The following is a 25,240-nucleotide window of genomic DNA, read 5'->3' as shown; positions in this document are numbered from 1 at the left end:
AATTAGTAAATGATAGACTGAGCTTTCAACTTTCAGTAGTAGCACGTTGTAATAAGTTTTGCATAATACTAGAATGATATCCGATCCTGAAACAGGACAAACAGCGAAAGTGATACTCACATGGGTTGTACGCTGTGTGTCGCGCAAACACGCGTCGAAATAACCGGAGCCAGGGCCGCGCAGTAGTGTTCGAAAGTGACGAGCGGCAGCGGCGGCGGCTGAGCGACTACTGGCGCCCGCGGCGGAGCCGGCCGACGAGGCGGGCTGGTATTTGAGCAACCGCGCACGACTTTGACTGCCTGTGCCCCTTGACACCGAGATTCGTCCGCGTGACCACTACTCCAAGTTTACAAGGGAGTTCAAAGTCGCCATACCGTCTCTACGCGCTGCAATGTTTCGCATTTGGACGGATTAACTTGGGTTGTGGTTGCCTCGGAGGCGTGCGGAAGCCCGCCGCCACACCGCCACACCCACTGCGTGCCTGTTTCTTATACTTCCTTGCAAAAATGGCATCGTTTTATTTAGAATGCCGTCGCAAGCTGCTCATCGTTACAATCCGTCCAGTACCTACTTTTTTTGCAGATTCAAATGTCTTTATTGACGATTGCGTTGTTACTCGCGATATAAAATAAGTTATTAGTGTTTGGTGCTCTCCATATAATTTGTTGTAAGAGAAATAATGTCGCAATTTTCCTTGTATTTGTTTAGCCGTCAGTGAAGATACAATATCGTCTGCGCAGTCACCGAACACAATTAAGATAAAATGTAATCGCACTAAGTCAAACTATTTTCACCCTTGTTATCGACGAGCAGAGCTTCTGCCTCTTCTTATAGAAATTTTAGTGACACATAACGTCCACGTTCGAAGCAAATTATTCTTATAGAGCCGTAACGCAACGAAGGATATCGGACTAGATAGGTTTTTTTTAAAAAAAAGGTACCTGTACCCACGTACTGATAATGATAAAAATAACCAAAGATTCACACCGCTAGAAAGATAATAAATAAAAATTACAGAACTCTCCAGACACCATTATTTATTATCTAACATTTAATTATCGAATAGTGGCGGTGGTGTGCAACACACGACAGCTCGGACCACTCAGGGAACATCTACACTTATAAAACTAACTACAAGCGGCTGTCAATTCTGTTACGCGTAAGTATGTCCACAATAATGTAAATTGTAATAGACTGAGATGACACAGAGTTGACCGCCTATGTATTTAGTGTATAATATGTACCTACATATATAAGTAAAGTTGGTATCACAACCCGAGGCACTTCTGCTTGCAGTACAAATAAGACTTAATTACGTTTTCAAACATGCTGCTGCTGGTGAAACTAAAGTTAACGATCGAAGAAAGAATTTCCATAGAGCTTACATTAGGCCTACGTTAGTCGTACGACATTGAACTTATGTTGAAACGCCGTTGTGGAGACGGATGCACATGCATAGCTCAATATACACGCAGCGCCGATTCTGGTGTGAGTATTTGTAATGTTAGTTTCACTTACTTATAAACTTAAATATTGACTTTGTCTTCCATTGCACATTTTGTTACAGACACAGGCCGAAAGTAAGGCCTAGAAAAGTTCCATTACAGTCATACTGCACATCAGAATCGGTCGCAATGGTATTAAATTAAAGAAACAATTCTTTTTTCAGAATAAAATTATTGACTTATTATTATGAGAGTTTATAATAATAAACTCATATTACGTTTTATCACCATAACTTTGCAGATGGTTTAAAAAAAATATTATATTGAAGATTCCATTGAGAGGTCTGGCACTCCCAAAGTGAGCACACGTAATAGTATTAAGTAAACAAGTGCAATTACTTGGGCATTAGTTCCTCACCTTTAAGAAATTAAATTCAGGTAATTAAGTAAGGTGCGAAATAGGTGTAAGTAAATTATTCGCACATTAACGGTAAGAGTAAAATATTGTTTAAGCATGCAATTGCCGCATCATTTTTACTTAGGAACTTAATATTTACATTCTCTCTCTTCCACTTCACACAAGAGTGCTTAGATCAGTTAAACCACGAAAATCGCTTTACCTACTTAATTTAAAAACGAACTCAACAAAATTTCAATAGATACATACCTAATAACATTGAATGAAATTTCCTAAAATTAATTTCACATTCCATTTTCTCCATTTACATCGCCCTAATACATAACACATATGTGTTTTATCAATTTGTAATAAAATAATTCATGTTAAAACTTTAACGAAATGATAATACTGATTCTGTTCAGTTTTTACTGAACTACTTGTAAATGTGAGATGGACAAATGTCGCGGTTTAGATCTCTGAACTGGTTCAGTGAATTTAATTGATTTAGTCATCAATCCGCCAATAGCTCATTAAACATATTACATTTTCAGTTAAACGCAGAACAAAATCGATATCATCGGTGTATCACACGTTTGTCTTAAGTGAATAATTAATAAAGTGATCAGCACGTCGCCGACGCTCAGGTGCGACCGCATGATTGCTTTTATTTCGCAACATTTGAGTTTTTCAATTGCTACGGATCCAGATTCCAGGGAACCTGGGACAAATCAAAAACAAGTCTTGCATATTTATTTTACAGTCAGTCAGCAGGTAGTATGGTCCATGCATTTAGGACAGTCTAGATGCAACTCCGTAGATGCGTCGGCAAACAAGCGCTACGCCTAGGTGTCTGTTACGATTATTGACCTACTAACAAAATAATGGACGTCCCAATTGGGTGTGAAAAAAAATTCCGGAGTTAACCTACATAAAAGTAGTGTAAATAAAACTAAAACATTTAATTTCAGTTGCAACATCATGGCAGTACTGCTTAATTTTGCTTGTAACAATTCTACTGGAAATTTAAATGCACCATATTTATCTAGTGCAAACTACTTGAACACAAGAGTAAAGGAATAGCCTTTACTGGACTCTAAAACTGAACTTCGACACACGCGACTCCGACAACATGTTACATCGACATGATTTTACGCAGACATTACGTTACTCCGACAATGTTACTTCGACATTATTTTACTCAGACACTACGCTACTCCGACAACATGTTACAACGACACGATTTTACACAGACACTACGCTACATCGACAACACAGACAAGGTGTTTATTAAAAAAAAATCTCTGTACTCGTAACAAATGATTTCTTATATCGATCACTATGACGAAAAAAGGACACTATTATGTAATCGGAAATTTATTTTATTAAAATACAGAGTTTTCTTAAATCGGGACAGTCTGAGGATATCCGAAACCATAGAAGATACAACGAAACTATCATAGGAACCATAAAGTCATCTTTTTTTGGGAAAACAATTTTGGCATAGTCAATTTTTGGTCAAGCGTGAATTGTCCATAAAAACAAATAAAATTGATCAAAATCTTTTTTTGGTGCTGATCGACTCAGAGTTATGAAGGGATCATTTCATTGTATGGGACGAAGAAAATCGGGACAGCAGAAGTTCGTCAAATATAATAAAATGTTATTCATTGTGAATGATTTTTTTTTTAAATTAAATTTAGCCATCTTTGCTGTCCCGATATTTTTCTTCAGGTACAATGAAGTCATCCTTTTAAGAAACTAAGTCTATTAGCATTAAAAAAAAATGGAATATGATCAACTTCTGCTGCCCCGATTTTTTCGTCCCATACAATGAAATGATCCCTTCATAACTCTGAGTCGGTCAGTACTAAACAAAATTTTGATCAATAATAAGAAACCATTTCCTAGATGGGTTTGTAATGATGATTTTTCTTATCAGAGTACAAGGTTTTTTTAATAAACACCTCGTCTGTGTCGTCGATGTAGCGTAGTGTCTGAGTAAAGTCATGTCGACGTAACGTATTGTCGAAGTAACGTATTGTCGGAGTAATGTAATGTCTGAGTAAAATCATGTCGATGTAACATGTTGTCGAAGTTCAGTTTTAGAGTCCCTTTACTGTCAATATTAATTAATTTATACATTGTATTGCGTAAACAATATTTATGCCATTGTACGCGGATGGGCTTCAAGGTAAAGAATCAAATATGAGAAGACCTGAATGTATAAAATGTAAGCGAGTGATAAACGGCCTGCAAAAATTATAATATATGGGGGACATTTTGCTCTGATTCGGCTGAAAATTGGCATTTGGAGGCCTCTAGAAGTAAATAATAAAAATTTGTGGTTAAAATTGCTTTTTCGCCAGTTTCAAATAAGCATTCGTTGGCGGCAGAAAAAATTTGCTCTAATTCGACTGAAAATCGGCATGTGGAGTTCTCTGTGGGTGTTCAATAATAATTTGCGTTCAAAATTTACTCTGCCATTTTTCAATATGGTCGCTATTAAAGAGTTATGTTTATTATTTTAAAACAAAGTCATAAGTGCCGCGGCCGTAGGCCGTGCAATTGACAAGTCATATTACAAAATTGTAGACTACGTATTAGATAAAGATGTATGGAAAGACAACGTGAGTCTAGATACCACATAAATGCAATTCAAAATGTATTCTATAGCATTTAAGTTTATTTGAAAAGAGCTATCCCTAGAGTTTCTTGCTCGTTCTTATCAGGGAGGTCAGCGCAGTAAATGAGCAGTGGCTTGGAAAATAACGTTTTCAAGTGTAAAAATGTTACCCATGGAATAAATTATTATTTGACTTTGACTGTGGCTTTGAAGCGTCCGCACGTCACTGTACGCAAGTAGTACACGGAGACTCTATTACGAGTACAAGATCTCACAATTGTTGTGGTGGTAGAGGAACAAGAAGGTGGAAAGGTATGCAATCAAAAAAAGGAGAATGATGAAGTATAACAATAAGATTATAACAAAAGAACCTGAGAGTGTTATTATGTAGGTGAAGATAGGAGAAGCTCTACTAGGTCTAGTGAACACCAGATGCCTCCAAGGTCAGCACAAGAATGACGATGAGCGTTTGGTAGAGCGAGAGAGGGCATCGAAATTCGAATAGCCAATTGAAATGAAGAGCCAAAATGAGAGCAGTCAGGAGCGGAAACGCTTCCACTGCTAAGATTGCATATCAAAGGAAGAGTAATTTATAGGATAGTCTATGGAGGAATAGATTGTAGAGGGGTAACATATCTGTCAATCAATGTCAACATATAAAAATATTTCATACGAAATAAAAATGTTTCTTTGGCGAAATCGCCATTTTTTTGTATAATTTTTATAATAATACTAAACTACCGTACATAGTTATTTTTACTTGACATTGGCAAAATCATTGATTATTTCGATGGGGCCATAACATTTAAAAGATGAAGAAGAAGTGAAATTGATGAAATAGTATGTAATTAACAGTGGAAAAACAAATAAATTTCGGAGATACTATCAGTATGATAGAATATGCCAAAGTCGGGAGATCAGACATGAAAAGTGCCTAAATTGTCAAATTGCGAGAAATAGCTTACAACAGCAAATTTATGTAATTTAGACACTAATATTTTAGTAAATATTAGTTGGAACTCTTTCAGGAATCATGATGATAGGGGTCCATAGATTCACATTACATTGTTCAAAATGTAAGGCATACTTCCCGATGTAGTGGAAATGAGGTACTTATAGCGTTGTTGTATCTTGACCGTCTCTTTGTTAGGTTCCTTCTTCTAAGTTATGCCAAAGAGCAGTATTTACAATGCCAGACAATCGCGACACGTTTCTGGTCTCAAATTCGGGAATTTCCTGTACTATGAATGCTAGAACACTGACAATAATCATTCTGTAGAAAATAATTCAATTTCTAATTATTTAAATTAATTAATAAGACGACGGAGAGACACTTTTGCAACACAATGACAGTAAAAAACCAACCTAAAACACACAGATATAAAATAAATTGTATATTAAACTTGGTGCATCAAAAATTCAAGGCATGAAAGGCAAAGAGTTAGAAATAGAATTATTTATTAACTGTAATAATATTGATATTCTTTGTATTACTGAACACCACTTTCTATCAAAACATTAGCTCATGTTTAGCTTCAACAATCATCAGGTGGCTAGTTCGTTCAGCAGAGAAAAAGCTATTCATGGCGGCTCTTTAATTCTTATTAAAAATAATTTAAAAAACATACAGATATTGTGAGCCTATCTATTGAGCGGACTATAGAGATATCCTGCATAGAGCTTGAACGGCTTGTTATATTAAGCGTGTACAGACCCCCTCATTCATCTTACGAACTATTTGAAAAAAGATTAGACGAAGTTTTAGGCAAATTAAATAATCCAAATAAATATATTGCTGTTTGTGGTGACTTCAATGTTAACTTATTAGAAGATTCCAGTGCTAGCAGTAGGCTCATATCATTTTTCCAATGTTATAATCTTGTGAATCTTTTCTTGGTACCTACTAGAATAACTTCTACTACTGCCACTTGTTTAGACAACATTTATACTAACGCCGTACCTAGTAATAAATCTATTATAAATAAATTAACTTCTGATCACTGCGGTCAATTGGCCACTTTTAATATAACTGTTGACAAAATGCCAAAAAAGGATATCACATGTGTTCCGATAAATAATGGTCGACTTAAAGCTTATAGAAATAATGTAATGCTTAAACTAACTGAACTTCCGTACGTTAAGGATCCCAATAAATTGTATAATTCAGTTTTCAACATAGTGAAAAGTGAACGTGATAATGTTTTAAGGTCCAAAATAATAACTATTAATAATTCATTGAAATTTAGTGATTGGGTGACTGTGGGAATTCACAAAAGTAGACAAAGGCTATATGATCTTTACGATGAAAGGACTTATAACACTAGTAACAGTTTTAATGATTTTGTTAGGAAATATTCGAAAATGTTTAAACGTGTTTGTGTTGCAGCCAAAGCAATGTTTATAAATAATAAAATAAAAAGCAGCGCGAATGTAGTAAAAACCACTTGGAATATTATAAACAGCGAAACTGGAAGGGTCAAACCTCGTAACTTAGATTTTCAACTAAGATTTAATGACAAAATTGTAAACACAGACACAGAAGTTGCTAAAATTTTTTTACTGACATTCCAATTTTGACTACTAAGTCGTTAAATTCATCTCCCACCGCCGCTGAATCCTTACTAAAAGAAAATAATGCAGTTAGTATCACTAACTTAAGGTTTCGTCATGTATTACCAAACAATATTGTTAAAGCCTTTAAGTCTATAAACATAAAAAATTCAGCTGATCTTGATGGTCTTTCAGTCAGAGTAATTAGTTCTATAGTTGATTGTATTGCGCCTTACTTAGCCTGTGTCTTTAATAAATGTGTTGATGATGGTATCTTTCCTGACCTCATGAAGCAAAGTAAAGTTATTCCACTTTTCAAATCTGGTAGTATTTCTGACCCCACCAATTTCAGACCTACATCAATACTACCAACTCTCAGTAAAATATTTGAAAAAATTATTCTATATCAGATGTGTGCACATTTTTATAGTAATAACTTAATGTTTCCTAAACAATTTGGTTTCACTCGGGGTCGCTCTACAACCGACGCTGGTGTCGAGTTGATTAATCACATATTTAATGCATGGGAAGTTTCACATGATGCTATTGGTGTATTCTGTGACCTTTCCAAGGTTTTTGATTGTGTGCACCATGATACACTGGTCAGGAAACTTCGCCATTATGGTGTGGCGGGACGTAATCTCGACCTTCTTAAATCGTATTTGCGTGGTAGGGTACAGAGGGTCGATGTTAACGGTACGAGATCATCAGGGTCTGCAATTAGCATGGGTGTCCCTCAAGGTTCAATTCTAGGCCCATTTTTGTTTTTAGTTTATATTAATGACTTATCTAGCCTTATGGAGGGTATAAAACATGAGATAGTATTGTTTGCTGATGATACTTCCTTATTATTTAAAGTTAAAAGGCACCAACGACGATGTGAACAATGCTCTATCTCAAGTAGTTGATTGGTTTGCTGTTAATAACCTACTTCTTAATAAGAAAAAAAACAAATTGTGTGAAATTTACACTAACCAATGTTAGAGAGACGGTTACAAACATTGTAGTTAGAAACGAAAAATTGAATCTTGTGGATAGTTGTATTTCTAGGTATTTAACTTAGATAGCGTTAGATGCTAAATTGAAATGGGGTCCCCATATAAGTAAGTTATCAAAACGGCTCGGCTCTGCAGTGTACGCGATTAAAAAAATAAGGAAACTTTCAGACGTCGAAACCGCTATATTGGTTTACTTTAGCTACTTTCACAGTCTAATGACATACGGCATTTTGCTTTGAGGTAATGCCGCCGATATCAATAGAATCTTTGTCCTACAGAAACGTGCAGTTAGGGTAATTTACAATCTGGGCCCCAAAGTATCTTTGAAAGATAAGTTTAAGGAAATTAACATTCTTACAGTAGCCTCACAGTACATTTATGAAAATGTAATTCATGTTAAAAGGAATAGTAATTTCTTTATGAAAAATAGTGACAGACATAACATTAATACGAGGAATAAAAATAAACTAGCTTTTCTTGATAGTCGTCCTCACAAAGTCATTTAACGGGCATTGTATACGCTTCTATAACAAGATTCCGGTTGATATACAAAATTTGCCTTTCACGAGGTTTAAAACTATAGTGAAACAAAAACTTTATACTAAAGGTTATTATACAACTTCTGCGTATTTGGATGACAAAAATCCGTGGTAGTAACCCGTTTAGCTCATGGCGGTAGTCTCGATCTCTGATGTTTCAAATAAAAAAAAAAAATTGTAAATGTTATTTACAAAGAGCAACCCCTGGAGTTTCTTGCTCATTCTTCTTAGGGGAATCTGCCTTACGAATGAGCGGTACAGTTTAACCATTGTGACGATTTCAAGTGTAATAATGCTTACCTATGAAATAAAGATTATTTTGAATTTGAATTTGAGAAGAACGATAACTTTGAAAGCAATACCTGAGCAATACTAATTTAGAAATGTTCGTTTCCTTAATTGGCTCATAGTTCTACCGTTGTTCCACCGAAGAGCTAAAGCGCGCCCCGTAATCTAAAACCGACTACGCGCCGCAGGCTGCGCGCGTTTGTTTTGAAAAATAATAAGAATTTGTTCTAAATGTTTCCATTACTAGTGGTTTGTATAATTGAAATTGACGCATTTGGTCTCTTTTTGTTTTGTGCGTGTGGGATGTGTACTATAAGGACAGTTAGGTATTTGATTGTTTCGATTGCTTTCGTAATTTATATGTAATTTTTACAAGTTTTTGTTATAGAGCGTCGCTGGAGAGACAAGCGCGCCGCCGCGCCGGTCGACCAAACGAACGCTCTATTTGCGATTGAACGCCCTTTAGGCTCGGACACTTTTCAGCGCGGACCCGACTCCCGCTTATCGGTAGGTCAACGGTCGCGACAGAAGCTGCGCGCGCGGCAATGTGACCGTTCTGCGAATGACGTTACAGTACCTACGCACGGAAGGAGTCGGCGGGCGGCGCGCGGGCGGGGCGCGGCCGGCGCTAGATGCAGGTGGTCTTGAGGTGCATGGACAGCAGCCCCTTGGCCACGAAGCCGCGGCCGCACAGCGGGCACACGTAGGGCCGCGCGCCGCTGTGGTAGCGCTCGTGGATGACCAGCGTGGAGCGCTGGCTGAAGGCCTTGCCGCAGTGGCTGCACACGTGCGGCTTCTCGCCCGAGTGCACGCGCTCGTGCAGCGTGAGGTTGCACTTCTTGACGAAGCCCTTGCCGCACGTGCCGCACACGTTGGGCTTGTAGCCCGCGTGGATGCGCAGGTGGAACTTCAGGTGCTCGCGCGACGACAGCGCCTTGCCGCAGATGTTGCACAGGAAGTTGCGCTCGCCCGAGTGCGCGCGCAGGTGGCGGCGCAGCGAGTTGAGGTGCGCGAAGGCGCGCGCGCACACCACGCAGCGCAGCGCCAGCGCGCGCGCCGCGGCCTCGGGGTGCGCGCGCGTGCGGTGCGCCAGCAGACAGCGCATGTACACGAAGCCCTCGGGGCACAGGTCGCACACGAAGCGCTTGGCGGGCCCCGCGGCCGCGCCGCGCTCGTGCGGCTCGTGCGTCAGGCCGTGCTTCAGCACCTGGTGGTGGTCGCGGAAGGCCTTCTCGCACAGCGCGCAGCGGTAGGGCCGCCGGTCGCGCTCCCAGTGCTGGCGCCAGTGCGCCGCCCACGAGTCCTTCTGCAGCACCTGCGCGAACGTGCCGCTCGTTACCGTGCTCGCGCGCCCCGCGGGGCGGCGACGGCGCGGACCTTCTGGCAGCGCGGGCACTTGAGCGGCGCGGCGTCCGGCGGCGGCGGCACGTCGGCGGGCGCGGGCCGCGACTCCGCCTCCGCGCCGTGCTCTCTGCAATCACAGCGACCGATCGTTGCGGGCCTGAAGCGCTCCGAGACGTTCTATCCTATTTCAATAAGAGCCGTACGAGACGAACACTGGTTCTCGGATAATGACGCGGCGCTTCAAGCTGCGACAGACTTTACTGAAACGTTCCTAGTCGAACCGCTGTTCATTTATTGATGCCGGTTATTTCAGGACTTCATAAAGATCTCAAAGAAAAAACACATTGACAAGTAAACTACAAATCGACTAATTACCCTATACCAACATTGTATACTGTAATTCGTTACAAATTTTTGTGAAAAACTTATGAATAATATTTACTTGTAATGCTGCAGCATCTCGTTGCGACTGTAACACTGTACAAAACAGATACAGCAGTGGTACTCCACAGGCTCACTCTTCACAGCTTTCGACCCGTCTAACCGCTCCTGCTTCACTTCCACGTTCATACTACTCGCACTGTTATCCACCACTGTTAGTGCAGTACCTTCTGGCAGTGCACGCATCAGCATGTCCCAGTCCTCTATCTTGCTTTTCTTTTTCTTCTTTTGAGTCTGCCCATTCTTTTTAAGACTTTTTGGACTCTTCTTCTTTTTAAACTGAATAAGTGACATGTCATCTTCGCTACCGTCTGATGGTAATCCAGGATAGAAGCCGTCTTCTGATGGGTCTTCGTTCTCAATTTTGACCTGAATGTGTTTTGGTTCCTCCTTCACTCTAACATTTTGATACAAATGTGGACTGCTTAATCCATTGTCATTGGGTGCAGGTGCAGATGCATTTAAACTCTCACTATCAGTCTGAGTGCTCTGGTGACAGACGGTTGTTTGTGATTGCACAGTCTTCTCTGCGTGTAGTTGTGGTTTACACTGCTCTGTGTTTTGCTTTGCACTAATTGTCAGTGCTGAACTAGGTATTTGCTGTGCACTTTGTTCTGATAAAACAGCATTAGGATCTGGCTTTCGTTCATTCCCCAATTCTGTAATGGCAGGGGGCAAAGGGGAGAGATCATTTTGTTTAATAAGTGTCAGATCGATGGAGTCTTCGACGACACAGGCGGAGGAAATTAACACGGCGCGCAACCTGCAAATTTACATTAGCCGTAATTGTTTACTGTTTTCTATTTACGGTCCGACCACATCCTCACGAACCCCGCAATTGTACAAGTAACGGCAATATGATTTTCGCATATTTAAAACTGCAGCAAAATCAGCAAATAGAGTAGAGAATATGAAAAGTCACCTGTTTTGAACTTCAATAGTCTCGTTGCAGAACTGGTAAATATCGTTGACTTTGCAGCTGCAGCGGTCGCACACCTTCTGTGGCAGGCGGTCGTTTTTGAACACCTGCACACAACAGCCTCGTCAACGCCAGCGCCACGGCACAGGCCTCACGCACGACCCTCGCACATTACGACAATCAACACAACAATTACCTTTATCGGCAAATATAGGGACATCTTGAGGTACAGGGCATTCTCCTCATCGAAAATATAATTGTTTACGAACTTTGTGGAACAACACAGTCGACAAATATCATCCATTATTTATTTTTATTTTGTTCAATTTTACTCTATCTACCGCGATGTTTATTCCTGTGAAGAAAGTGACAGATAGTTCAGCCATTTGTCAAATAATGACCTTCGACGTAGAGTGTTGCCATTTCAGGAACGGAACTGTTATAGACCCAAACTGGTAGCATTATACTTTTTGGTAGAGCTGTGTAGAGTTGTTGGGTGGGCGGAGACGGGCGGGTGAAACAGGGAGCTGCGCCAAACTTTTGATTAATGAATACAATGTTTGCAAAGTTAACTTACGTACTCCAAATTGTAAATATTCGAAATATCGTGAACTTTCATTCTTGAAATAAACATTCAAAATGAACTTTTTGCGTACCTAATATAGATGTTATAATGATATTTTTACTTTTAAAATCATATAATGGAATAGGTACGGTACTTAGGCCAAACAAACGACTGCTGTATATTATGGGCATAGTACTACAATACTGGCCATAAATAAATGAATATAAAAAATACATGTACGAGCAACAATTTTTGGAATGCTTTATATTGCATTTACCGTCAATGATTTATCAGTGTACAGTTTCATATCTAGAATTCTGCCTCCGCTATTGCTATCAAACTCAAGATAATGAATTACGTAGTTCAGTTACTAATGAAAAACAATTTCTGAATAACGTAAGTATAGTCGCATCTGGGTCGCACAAGTGCAGCACATATGCACCTTGGACTTCAATTCCACACGTTAGAAATAACCGTAGTCCAACCGCACAAACCATTGCTGCACATACCTACTTTACTAACCAGAGCCTACAAAGTAGATAGTAGATAACGATCACTCTATAAATATTTTAATTAATTATTATACTTCATGGTCATTGTAATAATATGTTTTAAGAACAAAAAATACTTAGATAGTAACAATAATTTTCATAGAAATGAATGTGTCTATGAAGAAGCACGTGGAAAATAATGCTACAATGCTAGTGGCGAGGTGTTTTCGCGCGACGCACCGACCCGATAACCGCCGTTGCCACTTATCTTTATCTACATCGGGCGCCTTCCACAAATAAACTGTAAAACCAGATAAAGTGAGTACCAAAACATATCGCAGCCCGCCACCGCGCCACCTGATCTGAATTGTTAACATTCATCGCCATCCCCGACTGCGTTTTTAGTTTGATGTGACCTAATCGTACCTTCCGTAAAACGCTGATGTACCTACAACTGACCATAAACAAGCGGTGTAACCAAGTATTCCCAATTAAGTATAAGTTCGAGAAATCGTTTTCAGTAGTTACACAGTAGGACTTCATAATAATAATAATAAATTTATTTCATTAATTATTTAAACGTCTAACGTTGCTTTTCTTATAAAATTGCGACTTTGTAGGAAGAAAAGAAAGAAATGAATACCTACCAATTTATGAAAATAAGTATAAATAACTGATTCTGTCTGACCTTCCTATTATTATAATGTATATCTATAAAATGTACATTTCGAGCTGCTCTATGCCTATATTACTCGTAGTCGTTACCTAAATATGGAGTGAGAATACGCCAAATTACTTAACGTTATCTACATTTTGCTTGCCGTTGCTTTGTGCTACTATCCAAATTCCAATTATCTTCCAATATTAAAAAAGTCTATAAAACGAGTCTATGAAATGATTTGTCCGGGAACTCCTAGTCAAGAGATGGGACAGTGACGCAACTAGTCACCTGCGCCGGCTCCGCATGTTGTAGATAGGTACCTATTATTAAGATAAGAAGTTACGACCTAGGTATTGTCTAACTGAACTGCGATAGTTTCGCTGAATTACTAGCAAAATCTTATTGCAAACTCGATGATATGGCTCACGTTTATTCAAGGGATATACTCGTCTACTGCATCGCTCTCACATAATAACTAAGTAAATCGAAATAAACATGTTAACTTGTGAGCATAGGCGTAATTTTATAACATTTATTTTTAAAATGCGTGGTCAGGTAAAATAAAGCTACACGGAATTGCAGGTACTCAGGGCATTTATTGTGTAAAAATTCGTGTGAAAATTTATCAGGACCTGTTCGATAAGCTATGGAAGTAGGTGCAGGCGCGGCTATCACCGGCGCTGATACCGCGATCGCCGAAATGCCACACGATAATGCCACGTGTGCCGCTCCCGGTACAATATCATACCACTCTATCTGTTTTTTTTTATTATTAAAATGTTCTGGAATTACCTTTCATACAATGCTGCACTGTTTTTACGCACGCAGGGACCATCAACCCGAAATGGCAATAATTACTCTTTTATGATCATTAGGAACCAGTCGAGGCAAGCAGAGTATTCAGCTACAGGGGTTTGTGCATTTGAAAGTTCAATTAGACGCACTGCCACTGCGCTCATCACCCTGCGACGTTAGTAGTGCGTTGATAAGTCCCATGTGCCTGTCATTTCACCAGCACCCTCGCCCTTCAAAACCGGAACACAGTAATATAGTAAGTAAATATCTATAAGTAGGCACTTGGACAGAGAGGCTGTACCATACCTTGGAGTTTCTAACTTGATTTCATCTAAATTACCGGATTTTAGTTTTGTATCGACACCGTACGACATACTAGTAGTTGAATGCAAAATATTACAAATTTGCAACAGAGATGGAAATAAAACTTCAACCAGAAGGTTGGCTGTCATTGACATCATTGGTGAAAGCTTTTGCTGAGTATGTCCCAGGTCCCGGAGGGGTACAAGCCGACGCGTCCTTGCAGCGACAGTGGCAACGCGGCAGACGCGACAGGAGAACGGCTCGAGGCTACCGCAGTCGTCGACCTTGAAACACGCCGAGCGCGAAATGAAAATCGATACGACAAACTTGAGAGTCAACTTTGCAATCAAGTAAAACGGGCGTCACACACGCCGCCGGTGAACTCTGGCTTAACTTTAACCCACATAACAAAGTTCAATGTAAACACAATACGGGAGAAGTTCCAAAGTTCCAGTTCACGGCCGCCGCCCCCGGCCCGGCCCGGCCCCTTCCGCCGCACCGCCGACCACCCCGCGCTCCCCGGCGGTGCCGCCGTCTGCTGCTGCTCAAACTCCGAACTTCTTTCTCCACCGGCGAAAGAAGTCCGACGATGGAGCAGAGACGACCTTTGAGGGACTAAACTTCGTGATGACAACCATAGTTACAGTTTTTGCTTAAATAATTTTACTTGAAAATACTTAGATAATCATTTTATTCAAAATATTAGTAGCACGAGCTCCTTGTGAGAGTTCGTCCAAGGACATACTGCCACCTTACTTATTTCTGCCGCACAGCAGTATTGTCAGCATTACTGTGTACCGGTTTGGAAGGGTGAGGGTACTGGTGAAATTACAGACACATGGGACTTGTCAACTTATGTCTCAGGGTGAAGGGCGCAGTGGCAGTGACTCTGAGATCTATGCGATTCAAAGCTCTGAGTGATCCCTTACCACCAGGTGCACGCCTTGTTCGTTCCGTCCCTTGATATTATAAAAAAACTTAGCCCTTTAGCAGTGTGAAGTACCCTTTTATGGATTAATCACAACTCATTACAGTCTTTTTCTCAAAGAAAGATGCAAAATATTAGAAAGTTTCATCAATATCCATTTTGGAAATGTAACTATTCGTCGTGGTTGTAGAAGTTGTTCTATTTAGATAGCGGTGGGTAATATTGCCCTGGATTAGCGATAGATATACGCGTGTTTCAGCGCACAGCACGGCACAGGTCCGGCCGCGGCGCGGGTGGGGCGGCGGCGGCTACGCTTATCAAATGACACCGTTTGATATGCTACCTTATCTATCATGTCGAAATTCTTCCACGTATTACGGATACTATTTTCGTGCGTTACGCCAAAAGTTTGAACTAGCAACAATTTAAGAAAGAAATACACCGATGCATTAACCTGTTACTGGAGAGGGGAACTTTCTTATTTAGCTTCACGCAACTGTGACATAAGTACGTGAAACAGATGTGAGTATTTGTAATCTGTCAGCGAGAAGATATAATGTAATAAAGGTGTATCTCCATGTAAACAGTGGAGCCGCGTTGATGCGCAGCAGAAAGCGCGGAAGTGGCGAGCGCCCCGGACGCCGGCGGTGCCGCGCGGGGCCGTCCCGTGCAGGGTCGCAGCAGCGCCGCGAAGCGCAGAGGCTTATCGATGGCCTACCGATTGGTGGAGTGAAGTGTTTGCCCGATTGATACCGGTGGCGGGGACCAATCCAATGCCTGTGTGGCGAATCTTATCGCGATCATGGTGGACATTCGTACCTCGTGTCGGGTCTCGATATCGTATCTGAAGATATCATCGAAAGTATATATATGGGCTCATCGATCGATCGGCTCTCTATCGAAGTTTGAACTGTGATTGGGACGATTAGTGTTAGTAGCGCGTGTTCAGCGACGCCTTCCTGCCGCCGCCGCCGCTGCAGCAACCTCGTTTCGCACGGCTCCAAGGGCACCTTAGCGGTGACTGTTGCTCGATGTCGTTCCAATTTACCTGCGTAACGTTCCAATTATCCTTTTAAGTTATTAAAAAGTGCTGACGTGGCCGCGGTGACGTCGACCGTCATCGCGGCTATAGAAGTTTCCGTGTAGACAAATCTACAAAAAAAAATATTGCTCAATGAATAAGAGGACGGATTAATAATCACTATTAATGCAAAAAGACAAAGATTACGTAATAACATATGGTGTTCTGGCACATGTGTGCCTCGCGCTATAGGAGTCGCCGTTCGGGACCCTCCGAATTATCCTCGTTTAAATATTTCGCGTGTCAGTAAGTATCGGTTAGAGAATACATTCGCCACAGAGCTATGTAGGATCGCTGACGTGACAGGGAAAACGGTGCTCTTATCAGAGAGCGTTAGCCGCACCTTTTCGAACGGTGATAGCGCGCCCGGGCGCGGGCGTGCCTCTATGTCGAGCGCGCACTCCGATTGTCACAGCACACACGCGGCATCGTGACGCTACTGCAAGTAATAATCCTCTTTTATTTTACAGGGTCACGACAGTGAGAACTACCTGGCAAGAACTGTTGCCACCACCACAGAAACATAGGCTTCACGTCTGAGTTGGACAGGGGATCTTGACAGTTTAATGTCGCACGCTGCCAGATCTATCTTTCCAGCTCACGCGTTGAGCCGCTCCGCGCCCGCACCTGTTACCCGACGCTAAACATTGTCACCAGGTCGGCCTGCGTTATCTTTAGCTGCTTGTCATCCAAACTTGCGTGATGGACTAAGTGGAGGTGTGATCTCTTCACTTTTTATGTTTAAAGTGAGATTCAACTCCTCCAACTTAACCCTGAATCGCATTGTCACCAACACACATAAAGCTGCGCAGCGTCAGGTCACATTTAAATTCGATTTTATGGTATATTTCACTTAAAAATCACTTATTGTAATCCTACTTCTTAACTTCGAATTATAAAATAAATATTAAGTGTTATTATACTGATTTTATTTTACAACTGTCCAGATTTTCCTTTCCTTTGGATTTGTGTAGTCATAGTAGCTATTAACGGTACATAAAGAACGAGAATGAATTGAATTTAGTTTATTTAGGGCTTTGAGGAACTTAAAGTGTCAAAACAACATTTACTACAGACCAAAGAGAATTTAAGCACTACGTTTACTACAGACATAGTAATTACCGTAACATTTCTTTATGATCTAATTTAAAAGTTCGCGCGTAGATGGCGCTTGAAAACGTTCTAACTAGAGGTACGATGATAGACCCAACGTTATGGTAACCGACGTGAAGGCAGTAACAAATCACAAAAAAAATCACAACATCAAAACAAAAAATGGGTAAAAAAATGTTGGTAACACTGCGCTAAAAAAGCTTGCAAACTTCACGCACCTAACCTGCGCTGGACATCGACTCGTCCGTATCTCTAAACTCTGGGAAAATGTATATTGATTTTTCAAAGAAAAGTCAACCGATGTAACAAAACACTGTTCGCGGAGTGTTTATACGCGTATAGAAGTGCTGCGCTCAATGTGTAGTGTCGTCAAAATGGTGCGACGGTGTTCCTCGGCGTGTTCCGAGTGAGATTGGAGAGAGTGTGCGTCGCTCGGCCACGGGCCGGAGCCCGGCCGCGGCCAGGGCCTGGGCGCCATGGACGCCGCCGATCCCCTGCGGGCGGCCAGGCCGTGAGTATCCTGACGGCTGCATCGCGTCGCGAACGAGCGGCCTACCGTATCCCGCCCGCGTTCTTACGTCGTGGATTATTTTGGTCCTCGCGAACCCATCCGCGCTCGGTTGCGAAACGTTCGGAGCTCGTTTCTCGCTCGCGCGGAGCGGACATTCTCTCGCTCGTGTGGCGTCATGGCCTCCGTAGCGTTGCGCCATTTCAAAACGGTCGCATCGTCCGCGAGGCGCGGCGAGGACACGGCCCTCTCGCAGCACGGGCAGGGCGCAGCCCGATAGCAATCTGGCAGCGCGGCGGCCGAGCGTGACCGCCTCCGCGCCTCGCCGCGGCTCGCTGGCGCTGCACTGTGCGATGCATGTGCATGAATGACTCGAGGCGCGACCAGCCTGTAAATCAGGCTCGTGTTTACAGTTTTTGTGCGAGTGAACCTGTCCCGCGCCCTTTGTCTGCGCTCGAGCCCTCGTCCGCCGCGGAGCGCCGCCGCCCGCGCGCCTCGCTTGTGGCTAGTGCATATACGTGCCTTGCACTACACTACACGCGACTAACATAACATACGCGCTACCTATAGCTGTGTGCAGTGAAGGCTGTGAGTACCTACCTACTCAAACAAAGCATTTTGCCCACAAATCCATACGGCCTGCCTACCACCACCAGACTCGCGTTCTTTGTGAAATCGCGCGCTGCGACACTCGCCCTGTGATGTCACCGTGCACTCTGTGTTTCAAAACATCTGTGATTGTCAATTGTTAATTTCATTGAGTGTGTGCTTTGAGGTTAGGTTGTGCTCAGTGCTCAAAGTGTTGTGTCCAGGCTGAAGAGGGCAGTAAATAATGCTAAGGACACACAGGGGATACTTGAATCAAATTGGAGTGTTGTCAATGTGTGAACCAAGTGATAAGTGAGTGGTCAGTGTAGTGCTTTTGTACTGGTATCAAAGTAAAGTCACTGATATTGATGTCCAAAGTGAGTGTGAAAGCGGAGTGCAGTGCCTGTGCAGACAAGTCCAACTGCAGACCATCTATGTGAAAGCAGCTGGCCTCATGATCAGGTGATATTCACTTCGTTATGTCAGCATCATCCATTATTTGTGAGCAATTAGAAGAGGGCATGCAATACTCTGGTAGGTGAGGAGAGTTACATCATTAGTTGCAGTAATGAGCATAGGAAGCATCACACAGTTGTGTGGCAAGGTTAGCTTGCTCAATCAGTGCGGCTTGGTCAATGCTGATAGCAGCGCACTAAGAATGCTGTTGTAAGCATATTTTGTGAATAAGTTACACCTATATAGCTGAACTTGCATATTTTTATCATTTTAAAGATATCTCCAACTTGTTTGTTTGCAAACAAAAATGTTGGGGCCATAAATCTATAATTGACACCGGAATCCACTTAATTTGTTAATGAAATAATTTTTACTATGTAATAAATATTCCTGTTGATTAATTATGGGACAGTATAACAATATTTAATGAGGATGAAGGTTGTTTAGTGTAACTTTTAACAATTTTCATGTGCAAACACTTCAAGTTAAGCATTGGCTTTTCAATCATAGCTAACTATCTGAATATTGGTAAATCTAATGGAGGCAGATCTTTCAATTAAATAATTCAATGTACTCCACATTCAGTGATGTGCTGCGAACACAATATCAAAACATTGTAGGTAATGCAATATTACATTTGAAACTGCTACTGCCAATTTCAACTACCTAAGGTAAGATAATTTTAACATTTGTCAAATTATTATATTAAAATGTATGGAATTTGGAAAATTCATGTTGTTCAGCAATGCCTTATGTGAAGGAATAGAGTGAAATGTCAATGTACAGCTATACTTTTAAGTTTCCTTAACATTAAACATTATTTTCATTTATTCATTTCAGTAGATTCAGTAATTCATTTGCTCGAATTGGCATTTTTAGGGCGCGTTCAAATTAGCCGCTGTTAGCCGCGCTGCAGCCGCGCGGTGGCCGCGTAGTGGCCGCGCGACTGTCACTTTTCATGCAGCGCTTCTAGAAATTGTATGAAAAGTGACAATCGCGCGGCCGTCGCGCGGCTTATGTCTTAATTAACAGACTTCAAAAAAGGATGAGGTTCTCAATTCAACTGTATCTTTTTTTTTATGTGTTTCTTGTGTGTTACACAGTTAGTCATTTGTGAACTGATTTCAATGATACTTTTTGTGTTGGAAAGAGTATAGGTCCCATTTAAATTTGAAGAAAATATTCCGCCTCTAAGGGTGGCAAACCAGGGGATGAATCTGGTTTTGCGCACTATCTGGTGGTTGGGATTGATTTTTTGTTTTTATAAAAAGTTATAGTTAAGTATTAATATATTATTGTATAATTAATATTTTATTGTCAATAGTATCTGGTAGTTAGAGAGGTTTATTAATAATTTGCTGCAAGTGAGATATTGAATGAATTTCCTTCATGATAGGTTAATTGATATGTATAATGAATGAAATACTTTTCAGCAACCTTAATGAATAGGCCTACACTGATGGTCAAACTTGGAAACTAAACCGAAAATCACTGACAATTTATGTAGCTACACACATTCAGAAACTTGAGGTTGGAGCGAAACCAAAATACTTTTTTGCAATATCATACTGTAGTGTTGCCTTACAGACTACATGTTGACAGTTTTACTAAAAGGAGAGAGCTTCTCTGCACCATTGACTCAAACCAATAACATTGGGTTTTGTTCATTTAATATCTAAGGCCCATCTTGCAGTTCATTGATACTATAAAAAATATAAATAATATTTGATTTGTATTGTGGGGCATTCATTGGTCATTCATCAATGCAGTAATAATGAAACAGGATCTCTTAAAGTCTCCATGTAAGTTAAAAACTTGTAAGCAATCACATACATCTGTACAGGTACCTCATTTTATTTACGTTCTGATTAAGTGAGTTCTTATATTTACAACTTCCCAGTTTCTGAGTGTCATCGAAGCCTTAGGGGGAAGTGAAAGAGGTACACGTGAATAAATGTAGTATCTTTTTGGGTACACACTTTATTGAGCTGGGAGATTAAAGGCTGTCAGGTGTCGAGACGATTGAGCGACTAGACATTGACCTCTGACACATGACACCGGCCGAGTCATCGCAACGTACGCCACACGTCCGAACGCACACATACTTAGTTTGCGATTTCGTTTTTATTCTTTAAATACCTACGGGGAGTTCTAATTGACTTCCATCTGTGGAATCACTAAGCTTTGACAAATATTATTTAACAACATGTTTATAAGCATTCGTATAATTTTACATGCAAGATACAACGGGTTTGGCACCGTTTGTTGTGTCTATCCCGCTGAAAGTAAAAGACTCCACAATGCAAGTGACATTATATTTTGGATGGGTGTGTAATGGATTCTTTACGAAGTTGAGGTCGATAATTGTTATGTTTAGGTATATAGCCATTGTCTGTGTAAGGTAATCTTGTCATATTTGTACAGTCGAATGCACAGTGACAGTATTGTTTGTTTATTGTCATCTCATATTGAATAATTGTGCGCGATTCATTCACGCCGTCGTCTCCGTCTCGTGGACGCTACGTCGCGGTATCGCTCGTCGCGGTGTCGCGAGGTGACTGCCGCTTCATAGGTCCCATGCGTTAATGTTAAACTGACCACTTTTTCTTGCGGCAACTTATTGAATTCAAAAATTACTAACAAGGTGCAATAAACTAAAGTAAACGTTCGTTCCTAATATTCCGTCGTCATCACTGCCATTTGCTAAGTATAACATTAATTTTCTCGCTAATTCTCATTAAACCTCGCTAGTATTCACCAATGCCGCCCATAAAAGCAGAGCGCTTCTCCTGTGATAGTTTTCTACGACACCTTACGGAAACATTGTTCGTAATTAGAAACGACGACATTTAGGTACACATTAATAAATATATTTGTATCTAGAGGCTAGGTCTGGCGTTATAGGAAAACTGCACGAGTGAGTGGAGTGATGTGAAGACGAGCGAGGGGTGAGGCGGGTTGCGCGGCGGCGGCGGCGGCGGCGGCGGTGCGGACTAATCGGCGAGCCGTATCTGCGTTATCTGCAGAAGTGGGTCGACGCACTTGGTCTTCTCTCGACCGCGGCGCAACATCGCACTATACTTCACACTGTGCTATACTTACCCACCCAGAATATAGGCGTATCTGCACACCTATACCTACCGCCGCCGTCGCTTATATAATTATAACTACGTAATGACGGAGGCAATGGCTGCCTCTCCCGTTCGTCATCGTAACTAATCGTTAAGCCCTGTTTCTAACCAATCGTTTGTTTCGCTCGTCTTGTTATTGCTCACTTTATGGCTAATTTTAGTATCAACTCTTTATTATCCTTCCCACCGGGATGCCAACGTGATTCAACGTTTAATGACTACATGTACTTCTGTAAAGATTACGTATTATCTTGGTTATACACTACCCAGTTCTGTTTTGATCATTCGCAGTCGCGGAGAGCAAGCGTGCATGGCAAATCGCGGTAACTAGTGTGACATTTACATGGCTCTGGCCGCGTGCAACAATCGCTCTGGTTTGCCGGTGATTCGCTGCAAATTACGGCCTCGACTTGTATTCGCAAACGCTAAGCGTTACTAAGTGGAACACTCGATGCGAAAGCGAAAATCTCCTAGCCATTGGTTTTAGATTCACAGAGGTAAAAGAACAATAACATATACACGTTTACAAATGCAGAATAATAAACCTACTAGCTATATAGTTATTAACGGGAGCATTGTTTACAAACAATAACGAATGTGGATGTATCGTAAACCAAGTGTGGCGATTCCCTAACAGCGTGATCCGGCGAAAGACGTGTGAAATCATCGGCGATTTCTCAGACGCGCAGTGGAAAGTGCTGGGATCAATAGCACTCCGTTGTCGGCGTCGGCGTCGCCCGTCGCCAGTCGCGTCGCCGGGGTGGTCACGCGCGAGGGCGACACGCGACGCACTCTGCCCGAGCTCGGTGGCTGTATGTACTATACCTACACCGCACCGCTATAAGTAACTACGATACGCTGTACCCGCTTGCTCGCTATTCAACTATTTTAAGCAGACTCGTGCACTAGCCTTAGTACAAGTAGGTACCTTTTGCATTTCCAATCGGTGGCTCACTGCCTGCACCTACGGCATTCTAAGCGCTATGTTAGAAGTTTTTGTCCAGTCAGTTACAATAATTCGTTTTTTTTAAATAAATCTGTCGTTCTCACCTTAACTGGACCTTTGATATCAAGCAATATAAAATGAATTTAAGCGCTTTTGAAATTTGTTGTTGATCGTGTAACCCGCATTTATGTCGAATAATGTTCTCCGTCCGTGCAGCGTCCTGTGCAGTTTTCGTATCAAGCGAACCGCCGAACTCGACCCCGGAGTCTCTGAACAATCGACAAAGTGTGTCAAGGCACGTTCACGGCGCCTCGCTCGCGACTCGGTAGACGCTCATGATGGTGTCACGTGACGCCGCGCAACTCGCTCTCTATCGAACAAAACAGTGGTCCGGATCGGCAGCCGGCTGTCTAGTTGCCGAGCGCATCAGGTGCTGGGCTGGATACCGCCTACGCAGTTTTTGTTGTACCTGACATACTTTTAATTATTCATCGACATATTCAGAAGACCGCATACCAAAAGTCGATGCAGCCAAACTGCAACGAACCACATTTATCCCGTCGTTGGACCACCCATATATAATTTTGGATAATTTTTAGCCGGCTTACGCAAATAAAATCTAACTAAAGTGTAAAATTATGTAACATCATTTTATTGTAACTTAGCATGATTTATTTGTAATGAAAATTTTCACTGTCACTGAGCTAATTTTGGGGTTCAGAGTTCTGCTCCAGTGAGAGACACGGGTGATGGGAAAACAGGTCCAGCAGTAAGCTGCTTGAGCGGAATAGATGATAGAATAAGTTTTACCTTGATCTCGCGACGCGGCAGCACCGCTGCTGCTAAATCTCAAATCCGGCCGGAAACCTTTTTGTGAGACAACTCGAAGCTCTTTGCAGTCAGTCACCGATCTTTGTCTACTAAAGGGAGTACTCATGTACACGGTACCTTGTACAAGGTATTTCTAGCAAACGTAGTTAGTTACTATTTGGAACTTAAATGAAAGGAAATTTAAAAATCGTTTTGTATTCTCATAAATTTCCATCAACAGATGAAATAGATATCAACTTACATACTGCTAAGCCATAGACTATACTATGCGCAGAGTGCGCGACAGTCCCAACAGCATCCTGCAAACTGTGGCTGGTAGGATTACCTCTCCCATGTGGCAACGTTTCATGAGAAAGGTGATTTGAAAATTAATGTAAGAAAAAAAAAGTATCTACTAACACTAATTTATAAGCACTTTTCTTGTTATTATTACTAAAAAATTATGGAACTCGTCCGAAATAAAGAATTTTAATTTTTAAGTTATACACCTTGTTTCATAGATAAACTTAATTGTGCTGCCTCCGTGGCCGAATGGTTACCATGCTGATGTGCCACAATGGTTACCATGCTGATGTGCCACGCAGAGGTCTGGGAGAAATATATGTATGGCCTACATTTATTTCTCTCGTGAGTTTGGGCGTGATTTGTGGTTGTCTATGTGTGTATCTATGGCACCCGCGATACAAGGCTTCCTTCCTCACACGGCTAATAATTATGTGCTTTAATTATATTAGCATCATTAATGTGACCTCGTGAGCGGGTGACAAAAGCTTACTGCAGACTGAACAAAAATGACGGCTGTCGATGCTGTAAAAGGCGTCGCGTCGGGTCGTGCGACCGGCGATGATCGCCGTCGCGAGTAATGATTTGTTTACACTCCAATAATAGCCGCGAGTAGTTATTCAAGTGAGCGGTTATGAATGGGCGACGTTTATGTTTATTGCTTGCGCATAATGCGATGTAAATATCAGTGTTACGGACGATCAGCTGGGCCCGCTTGTGCTCGGACGTGCACGCCCCGCGCCCCGCTCTATTGTCACCCCCCCCACATTGCTGACGGCTGCCGTTTACCGTCCGTCCGTTGTTCTCGCGCGATCATCTCCACTTTTGCTCGTGTACATGCCTAATCGCTCCATCCGATATGTTCATCTGGCTTTCATCAAACCGATGTTACACTTTAGTTGTCATGCCTTGAATTATCTTGCTTGTCTATCCTATAACGTACCATACCGTCAGAAGTAAATTGTGTTGCGAAGCGCTCACATGTGAGTGGATGTATAGTAAGTAAGTGTTTAG

General features: G+C 41.6%; 3 protein-coding genes across 4 annotated transcripts in view; all 3 read right to left on the bottom strand.

Annotated features, from left to right (window-relative positions):
- Window positions 1–271, bottom strand: part of LOC113228132 (hexokinase-2-like) — a 29,671-nt gene extending 29,400 nt beyond the window's left edge. Inside the window, exon 1 of the mRNA XM_026461315.1 lies at window positions 121–271. The gene's annotated coding sequence lies outside the window, so the exon portion shown is untranslated. The remainder of the gene's footprint in view (window positions 1–120) is intronic.
- A 2,180-nt stretch (window positions 272–2,451) lies between these two features.
- LOC113228181 (zinc finger protein 311-like) lies at window positions 2,452–11,851 on the bottom strand. Of its 2 annotated transcripts, none has more exons than XM_026461412.1 (6): window positions 11,744–11,851; window positions 11,551–11,654; window positions 10,630–11,391; window positions 10,221–10,314; window positions 9,425–10,158; window positions 2,452–2,563 (listed from the first exon to the last, which is right to left on the bottom strand). In XM_026461412.1, exons 1-5 carry the CDS (start codon window positions 11,849–11,851, stop codon window positions 9,472–9,474), a joined length of 1,755 nt encoding a protein of 584 aa, XP_026317197.1. In that variant the 3' UTR covers window positions 2,452–2,563; window positions 9,425–9,471. The 2 variants fall into 2 exon arrangements, with proteins under 2 accessions (XP_026317197.1, XP_026317196.1); XM_026461411.1 differs by lacking the exon at window positions 2,452–2,563 and having other exon boundaries at window positions 8,777–9,450; window positions 9,575–10,158.
- A 2,488-nt stretch (window positions 11,852–14,339) lies between these two features.
- LOC113228238 lies at window positions 14,340–17,720 on the bottom strand. The gene is made up of 4 exons (XM_026461505.1): window positions 17,708–17,720; window positions 16,715–16,810; window positions 16,110–16,338; window positions 14,340–14,646 (listed from the first exon to the last, which is right to left on the bottom strand). The coding sequence occupies exons 1-4, from the start codon at window positions 17,718–17,720 to the stop codon at window positions 14,517–14,519; spliced, it is 468 nt and encodes a 155-aa protein (XP_026317290.1). The 3' UTR covers window positions 14,340–14,516.
- Window positions 17,721–25,240: the final 7,520 nt, after the last annotated feature.

Source organism: Hyposmocoma kahamanoa, unplaced genomic scaffold (assembly GCF_003589595.1).
Source record: "Hyposmocoma kahamanoa isolate Upper Pololo Valley unplaced genomic scaffold, ASM358959v1 224, whole genome shotgun sequence".
NCBI lineage: Eukaryota > Metazoa > Arthropoda > Insecta > Lepidoptera > Cosmopterigidae > Hyposmocoma > Hyposmocoma kahamanoa.
The sequence above is the reverse complement of the archived record's forward strand: the minus strand, read 5'-3'. Positions and strand labels throughout refer to the sequence as shown.